The sequence below is a fragment of the Mus pahari genome, unplaced genomic scaffold (genome assembly GCF_900095145.1).
Source record: "Mus pahari unplaced genomic scaffold, PAHARI_EIJ_v1.1 scaffold_8165_1, whole genome shotgun sequence".
In the NCBI taxonomy this organism is placed as follows: Eukaryota; Metazoa; Chordata; class Mammalia; order Rodentia; family Muridae; genus Mus; species Mus pahari.
This window is the reverse complement of record NW_018392348.1, coordinates 49,636-59,471: the sequence shown is the minus strand read 5'-3', so window position 1 is coordinate 59,471 and position 9,836 is coordinate 49,636. Positions and strand designations below refer to the sequence as shown.

General features: G+C 32.8%; 1 protein-coding gene across 1 annotated transcript; it reads left to right on the top strand.

The window, feature by feature from the left end:
• The first annotated feature begins 200 nt into the window (after positions 1–200).
• Positions 201–5,423, top strand: LOC110314965 (vomeronasal type-1 receptor 4-like). Its single transcript, XM_021189145.1, has 2 exons — positions 201–212; positions 4,521–5,423. Exons 1-2 carry the CDS (start codon positions 201–203, stop codon positions 5,421–5,423), a joined length of 915 nt encoding a protein of 304 aa, XP_021044804.1.
• The last annotated feature ends 4,413 nt before the right edge of the window (positions 5,424–9,836 follow it).

The following is a 9,836-nucleotide window of genomic DNA, read 5'->3' as shown; positions in this document are numbered from 1 at the left end:
AAGTCTGTTTCTCCAATAAGTTGCTGTGGAGTCTCTCTTAATAATATCACCCTCAATTTCTTCTTTCTTTTCTTCACTTTGCCTCCATTTCTGCCTCTCCTCTTTGTTTTTGTCTTTTTCTCTTTCTCACACTATGTATTTTTTCTTCCTACTATTATTTTTTAAAAGAATGATTTCTTTGGATTCCTTATTTTTCTTTAATGATGGCACCGGTGTTAAGACCCAGGGACATTAAAGATTAGACAAGGCCTTATCTATATCCTCATCCTAAGCCAACTATATTAAAGTGTTTTACTCTTTAATTCCTTCTACCAACCTATTTATTTGCTTCTGAAAAGATGCTATGCTGTTTTTGTTTGTTTGTTTGTTTAAATAGTTAAAAGATAGGAAAGGGGTTGTATTAAACATTTATATCAGTAATTAAAATTGTATCATCAATGATAGAATTACAGGGCAATTTTCTATAAGAAAAAATGAATTTTATAAAAGAGTGAAAATTAGAACTAAAAATTCAATGAATTACAAGAAAGTAGTGATTGCATACTGGGAATGTGTTTAATTTCTTGGTATTTAAGCTCTTTTGAAATATGTCAGATGTTTTTCTGATTGTGTTTCTATGTTTAAGAAAATAAATCCTCAGATTTGTTGGGATAACATCCCAGATTCCTTGTTATTAAAAAGAGCATGGAAACACAACATTCTTTAAGTGTAAACAGTTAGGCATGTTCACCTCTTGAAATTCTACTCAGATGATTGGATTTCTATATCCAATGTTATGGTCACTGTTGAGAGTTTCAATCTCCAGATATCAGGGGTCACTGTTACTAAGTGAAAACCAAAACAACAACTACAAAATTCTTCCATATCATCCTCTTATCTAATAGAAAACTATATCTTTCTTAAACATAAAAATGAAAACCCATCATTCTGATCATGAATTTTACATCACAATGCCATAAGCCCAAGCCAGTGTACTGCTTAGTTGTTTGTCTTTATTATAGCTCCATACCACCCAAAAATCAAGAACTCCTCACTTCATACAAATGTTTATCATGTAAACCATTGTGAGTGCACAGTTCATAAAGGAGTAATAGGATCCTCTTGTTCTGGAACTAATTTCCAGAACATTTCCTCACACATACAAAACCATTTGCCCATGAATTAGACATCTATCACCTTCTCCTTGAATCTATGTCATTCATAATTCTTCTCTCCTTTACATTTTCATTACATGATTCATTTGGGGGGTGGGCATGTACAGCTAAGACTGCATACTTGTATGGAAGTTAGAAGATATGTTTTAGGAGGTAATTCTCTTCATTCTGTCCATTCACCATGTCACTGCTCTTTATAGAAAGGAACTTTACCTGCTTAGCAGGCTTGCTGCCTCTCATAATTTTAGGTTGTTTGTTTTGATACTTGATCACTGTAATTGCAACAGCTAGACAAAACCAAATAGTATAACTAGACATAGAACTTAACACACGTACTGTTGCATCTGTTTCAGCATGTATTAGCCTCATTTTCAAAATAAAAATGTAATGCCATTATATGTATATGCTATGTTGTCTTCATGCAATTTTTTGTTGATGGGATGACTGCTTTCTAGCTGTTTTGAGTCACTCTGCTTTGGAAGTGACCAATGGAAAATAAAGACCCTGATTTTAATATGTTTGTAATCATACTAAAAAGTGGATTTGGTAGATTAAATGGCAATTTCTCATTCATATGAAAAATATGTTATATACATATAAGAACTTCTTTCAGAATGGTATTTACAGTGGTAACAAAATTAATAAAGCATAAGAAATAAGTCTTAGAAATTGAATTGGTTTTAGGAATAAAAATATTCTAGCAAAATTTCAGGGACAAGTTTCATCAAAATTTTCTATGCACAAAATGACAGATAGATGATTTCAAATTTCATTCTTCTAGAACATGATATACTGATCTAAAATTCACATACAAAGAGGATTAATCTAACTCCATGGCAGAATGCTCATCTTCTATTCATGAGTCTCTGGGTTTGGATCCTTTGGCTTTTTGATAGAATAAAATTCCCCTAAAGAGAAAATTAACACAAGAATTACCATGACAGATTATAGAGTGTAACTTCCTAAGTCTGAATTGACTATAAGAACTCTCATTTCATTAGCAAAAAATTATCAGATAACATTTATCTTTTTAGATTAGTCTTGTAAACACTGAATTACCACACATAGTATTGGATTTCACTATGACATTTCAAAAAATAATGTTTCTTTTCTTCTAGATTTCATCTCAAATCCCTCCAAAATCTTGTACTTTTCTTTAACTTTTATAATCCTGTTCACTTTTCCCATATATGCTATATTTACTTCCATACACTTGGTTCCTCAACACCTCTTCTTTCTGCATCTTTTCATCTCCTTTTTTGATTTTATATTCCATAAGAGTTTTCTCTCCATGTGGACATGTACATGTACCTATAACATGTGATTTTTTTTCCTGTGTCTGTCATCTTGCTGAATGTTTTGCCAATCCATTTCATTTGTGAATACTTCATGATTTTATTATTTTTAGAGTTGAACAAAATATTCCACTGACTAGAGATACCATATTTCTATTGTCTGTTGATGAACATCTAGGTCACACCTCATGCCTGTGCTACTGTGAATAAGACAGCAGTTCACATGAATGTAAAAGTTTCTGTGTGATAGGACAAAAGGTCCTGTAGGTATATGTCCACAAATTATATAGCTGTGTTATGTGGTAACTTTATTTTTAATTTCTTGAGGAATCTTTATACTTATTTCTGTGATTAATATATTACATTGCTCTCCCCCAGTATAGAATGGTGATTGCTTATCCCCTATTCCCACATCTTCAACACTTGTTATTGTCTATTCTCTTGATGCTACCCATTCTAGTATATGCAAAGTAGTCTCAAAATATTGATAGTTTTCAGTTCCCCAGGAAGATAAATATGATGGTCACGTGTATAATAGCATTTACTGAATACTTCTGTTTCTCCTTTAAAGAAATTTCTTTACATTACTTTACCCTCTTTTTTGACTGGAAAATTTGTGAAGATGCAGTTTAATCTTTATTTTTCTGTATATACTTTGGGTATTGAGTTGCTGTCTGCAGTACAAAAGTCATAATCCAGTTTTTATGAAGGCTGATATTCATTTTATACAAAGTTACTCGGTGTCAGAAATTATGTCCACCAACCATTCAAGAAAGCATGATTGTGTCTTTTCAAATTCTTTCTGAGAACTGCTATGGATCAGTAGGTCTATAGAGGAAACACAGACTTCTTTTATCTTTTTCACTCAAAATGGGTCTTTGCTTGCAGGGCTTTGGACCTTTTCAGGTCCCAAGATATTTGTAATACTTCAACTGGAATTTAGTAATGATTTATCAGATTATTGAAGAAAAACAGCACTTGTTTGTATAGTTGTTAAAGTATTTTACTTCCCACTAGAATCTGCACAGCTGTTCTTATTTCAACTTATTCTCAGCAGCTTTAACCCCTGATATTATATATGTTAATTTGTTTTGATTAATATTGGTTTACACAGATGTGTTTATATAGTATCACTTATTGCAGGTTTTATTTGCATCTCCTCATACTATTTCCTTAATGATTGGTGATATTGGGCCTCATTTTGCATATATTTTGGACATCTGAATTGTTTATATGAAATTTATCCATGTCATGAATCCATTGCTCATTTGTTTTATATTTTGGATTTTTTTCAAATGTAGTTTCATATATTTTTTAGTATAGCAGGATAAGCTAGTATTTAGTAGTGAAAATTGTTATTTCTTTCGATGGAACTTTAGTTTCTAGCTCACAGCCATATTCAAATCCAAAGGTCCTTGCACTCCAGCGTGAACTGACACTTAAACTCACATGCAACTTCCCACATTTTAAAAAACATGAAATTAAAAAACAAAACAAATATTAAAATTAAATATGCTTTTATATGTTGAATATTTGACCACTCTTTGGAAATAAGATTTTCAAATATTATCTGTTGTTTTTGTCAACAAATTTTGAATTATGCTTCTTGTGAATTTCAGAACTAATATATCTTTAAAATTCTTTCTTTAAAAATTGACCCCTAATCCTTGTGTTTAGTTAAAAGAAATGAAAATATTAATCATTTTGGGGGGCTTGTTAATAGGGTTTTGTGTTATATAGCAGTGGCTGCTGTGGACATAACTCTGTAGACCATGTTAGACTAAAATTTATATGTCTGTCTCCCTGAATCTCTTGGCACCTTGTCCAGTGAAAACATTGTTCTTAAGGAGACATATACAAAACTTTCCACTTAAATAATACAGAAAATTTAGTTCAACAAAGAACAGACCTTTGGATGTTCAGTGAGAGAGCTATATAAATTTAACCTATGATATGTATGTTCTTTTACCTAAAATAATAAAATAATGCATGCTGATAATGTTTTTCTAGGGGCTCATGAACATAATAAATTTATTTACATTTTTAATAGGAATTAAAATGGTTCCTGAAGACTTTAACAATGGGAATTTTTCTCTTCTCCCAGATTCTAGTGGGAATGATTGGCAATTCTTCCATACTACTTAATTATATCATTTTGAAATTTACTAGAAAACATTTATTGTCCAAAGATCTGATTATAGAGCACTTGACTTTTGCAATCTTCTTGTCTATCATCTCAAGAGGCACCCCAGAAACACGGGCAGCGTGTGGATTTAAAGATATCCTGGATGATATTGGATGTAAATTAATAAACTACATTTATCGAATAACAAGGGGAATGTTTCTTTATGCAATATTTCTACTGAGTTGCTTCCAAGCAATCACAATCAGCCCTGGCAATTCCAGGCAGATGATAATTAAGCACAAAGCCACCAAGTACATTTGTCACTCCTGCTCAGTAGGCTGGCTTTTGCATCTCTTTGTAAGTGTCTTGACTCCAGCAAGAGTGTCAGACCTGGGGAACAACAAAAATGTTAGTATGAGGATCAGTTATGAATACTGCTCATGGTTTGCTTCTGGAAATGTGGGAACTGCACTGAATATGCTTTTACTGAGCTTCTCAGATGGACTGTGTCTGGGTCTAATGGCCTCATCAAGTACTTACATGGTGAGTCTCCTCTACAGACATAAGAGGAAAGTCAAGCATATCCATGTTTCTCAGCACTTTCTAAATGTCTCACCTGAAAACAAAGCCACCCAAACTATCCTCATCGTGGTGTGTATGTTTGTCACCTCTTATTCATTCTCCTCCATTTTAATCATCTTTACAACCTACTCCAAATATCCAATGCTATGGGAAGTAAGTGTATTTATATTTCTAGAAATATGCTTTCCTATACTTTGTCCCTTTGTTCTCATTAGAAATATGAAGCCTAGTTTTCCCCTGCTTTTAGCCTGCTTTGTTAAGAGATAGTTTTCCCCGAGTATACCATGAACACTTTTAATCTGTCTTTTCTTATACCTTGGCACATTCTTTTATCTGTTGTACATTGCTAAAACTGTAGTTTGAAAATATTAAGCTTCCTAAAACTGCTTCCTTCATTATACGGGGTCATCAGTAGTCAATTATAAGTTATTCCATATTTACATAGTTTACTATCCAATAATGAGCACAATTAAAAATATATAGAATTATCATATTCCACAAATTATTATGAGATATTAGCCAAATTATAGCAACCATGAAAAAATGCATGTGTGAGACTAAGAATTATCTGATGTCTCAGGAAAGTATATCTAGGTTGTATGTGTGTGAGTGTGTGTCTATAATATTCTTATTTTATATGAATTGTTATTTTTCTTCCATGTATGTCTGTGTGTCTCATGTACAAACCAGTTTTGCATCTTAGAAGATGTTTTGTATACCTTCAGACTGAGGTTACTGATAGTTTACAGTTAACATTGGGTAATGGGAAATAAATGCTAGAAATCTGGAAGAGCAGTCACTGTTGTTAAAAACCATGTCATCTTTTTAGAAATGAAAAAATGAAAATATTTAAATATTTTAAGTTTGTGTATATCTGCATGCTTAAGCGTATGTATGTCCATACCATGCAGTACTACTGTCAACAGAGCCAAGAAAAATGTGCTGGAACCTCTGGAACTGTAGTGAGAGGCATTCACATGCAAGTCAATACGGTTATTTGGAATAAAACTCAGTTCCTTTGCAAGATCACTACATGCTATTAACCACCTACCAAGCACCAGTTTGGTTTTTTTTTTATTGCTTGACATACATAGACCCTACAGTTCTTCAAGTGTCATTGCTATGAAAATGTTGTAGACATGTGGATGGAAACAGAGGAAACCTTAAGAAAATTATTCATCTTCACAAAGGCATATATTATTTTTCTTTCATATAAATAAAGAAACAATGAGGAACCTGAGTCAAATGTGAATTACAGACAATTTGGAAAGACCCAGAGAGCAGGAAGGGAGGTAGAAATGAGATATGAAGGATCAATATGACACAGACTCAAAATGCACATGTATGTTTCACAATTCAATCACATATTGTGGATAATTAACATATGCTTTAAAATAGAGAGAAATTAAAAACTCTTACCAGATCCATGTGGCCCATTATGTTCATTTTGCTCCCATGACTATCTCTATGACTATATCTTTTCTCCTGTATGCCATATGTTTAACATAAACTTCCTAGAAACTTCACCAAAATACCTGAATTGTGTACAATTATGCACTTTGCACAGATTAATTTTCTCAAGAAACTATATCTCTGAACTTTTTTTCTAAGGAATTACATTTCTAATATACTTTACTTATACAGACTTTTGCAATGAGAAATTTTCTTATTTTCTGCAAAGAAATAATTGGTCTAGTCTGTGGTCACATAAAGTGTACCCACCCCAATAACCTATGTGCTTCCCATCCAGTAGTTCAATGCTCCATCTTTTTCATGGTGGGAAGAAACATGTTAATAGATTGAGCTCAGTGCAGAGATCTTGAAACTCAGATTTTTAGCATCCTTTTAAATAGGCATTGATATATTCTTTTTAAAACATCCACTACACCACCAAACCATGGGTACTATCCTCAAATCTCTTTAGAAGGTCCATATCTATATTTTAAACTTTGTTTCAATCAGATAACTCATATTATTTTCCTTTTTATTTGCCAATTTCACAAATCAGAACAATTTTCTATTTTAATATTTCTATAAAACTGACATTTTAAAATCCTCTCTGATTCAATTGTTAGCCTTTTAAAATAATGTATTATTGTGAGCTTTCTCTGCATAGTACAGAATTATCATTTAGTTCTTCAGCTCCAACATAAGTGAAGCGATTTTTTTCTCATTTTTTTCTTCCCTATGGTCAGATTTTTTTTCTAGAATTATTATAGGCTCTTATTTCCATATACATGCTATGGAGAAAAAAATGAAAAATGCTACATTTAATCTTGGCTTACATTTTTTACAGCATTGCTTTGTTTTCTGTGACACAAATGTACCATTGTGATTATTGGGAAATGTGAACAGTGCTAGTTGATGCCATAATGTCTCTACACAATATAAATTCTCAAGAGTTGCAGTCCCAATGAGGTTGTGTGCTGAAACATTTCTTGTAGGAAATATATAGAAAGTTCTAGGTGATATATGTTGTAAACAGTGGTAAGTATAAAGATTCTAGGGCAATGCGTTTTTCAGGCAAGCCCTCTGCTGCTGGATTGGCCTCACTCAGAAAGCAGTAATAAGCAGTAATGGAATCTGAGTAAAGGTAGATGGGAAAGCATTTTTTTTTTAAACTTTTGCACTTTTTCTTTGAGCATGAAATAATTTAGCATCATCGAATAAGTGTTTTTGTTGATGCTATTTTTAATACATTCCAGATGTGTCCCTTGCTCCTGATCTCACCTCCCAGATACCCTACCAACATTCATTTCCTCTCCTCCTCCTCCTCCTCCTTCCTCTCCTCTTTGTCCTCCTTTTCATCCTCCTCCTTTTCATCTTCTTCCTTCATCCTTTTTTATTTTTTTTGGAATTCAAGGAGATAATGAAGGGTAAATTCATCTATTATACATATATATGTATGGAATACTTAGAAACATTTAAGTATTAATTTTTCTAATTTTTTTTCCTTTATTAAGAAGTAAGTTGATTTGCTTTGGAAGAAATCAGAGAAGCCTGAATTCAATGGGACACACAGACTTTTCTATATTTCTCATTAATCTGATCTCAAAGATTCTAGTACTTCCTACAGTAGAGCCAGCTATTCTCCAGGAATCAGGAAAACTCAGCAGTTTTTCAAAACATATTGCCCCTTAAAATATATTCACGAGAATCTTTTACATGTCCTTTCAAATTTAGCAACTTTTAAAAGTTTCATGAAAGATGTTGTCTCCCTAACCCAATGCTGCCACTGTCACTGCAGGTGAAATGAAATTTTTCATTCTGGAGGGAGGTGAGGGCACAGAATAACAGAGTTTTATCTCAGGCTCAAGCTCTATCCCTCTTCCACAGTGCTGGTTATTATGAAGTCAGGATCTGTACACTGAACAAAGCATATGGCAGAGGCAAGAAGCCAGGTGAGTTTTCTTTCTTTCAAAATGTGTTGTAGAGACAGGGAAGAAAAGAAGCATGTGAAAGTACTGATTTCTGGCAATAGGATCCTGAGGTAGAAACATCTCCATGGAAGAGACAGTCAAGGCACAAGAATAAGTCAACAGCTAAGAGGTGAGTGAGAAAGACAGAAATGTTTCTAGCCTTGTGCCCATCATCATGGCTCTTACTGCAATATAAGCCCCTTACTGAAGGTGACTGTGGATAACACCAGGGTAATGTAGCCTGTATGTGAATATGCTGAAGGACTGTGGTAATATAGAAATGTGGTAATTCAACTTACCTTACATGATGTGTAGAATAATATTTCAGGTATTACTATTATAGTTGAACTTATCTGGGTTTCAGATCATAATAAACAGAAAAATGGAAATATAATATGTATACAATCATGGGAAGGTACAATATGTGAACATGTTCTGGAGTAAAATGTATTTTATGTGAATTTTTATGTCAGTGCATTTATGAGTTATAGAGGTATTGAATGATTGTATTGTATGACCCCTGATACAATGACTAGTTTGAAACCCCTCTCTTGAACCTGAGAAGAGATCACTGAAAGAAGTTTTAGAGTGATTATCACAGCAAAGACACCAAATGTATCTTGTGTTTAGTCATAGTATGATGTTAACCGTAACCTGATGTACGCTTTCCCTTACTGTTCATTTTTCTTGCTAATGGAACACAAGACCATATGCAAGGAGAGTCAAAGCTCTACCCCTCAGCTATGTTATTCTACACATTTAGATTTTTACTTCAGGTTTGAAAATGTTTATCTTGTCACATTTTCCAAGGTTTATTTCTATATGTCATATACAACTCCTCTATTTGAGTGCTTTGTCAATTTTATTATAATAGGTTCATTAATATAAGAAGTAGTTTGTATCAATTTACAAAAGAAACATTTTAGTAATGAAATTTCACCTAAAGCTATTTCAATATACTTGAGAATTTCATGTTCACTTTGAACATATTAATGGTTTGGTAATTCAACTGTAATTAACACTAGAACCTTTACTCCTCAATAATAACAATGCATGTTTTTCTGGTGACCTTATAAACACCAGGATTTGTCAGATAAAACTGGGATGGGACAATTTTTATGTAAGATCATACTTAGAACATCGTATTTTATTAATATCTCAAATGCTTTATTGCACTTGTCTTCTGCCTATAAAATAAGCTGTTATGTCAAAATGTAAATTCATGTGAAAGAATAATTATCTTTTTTATTTTATGTTCATG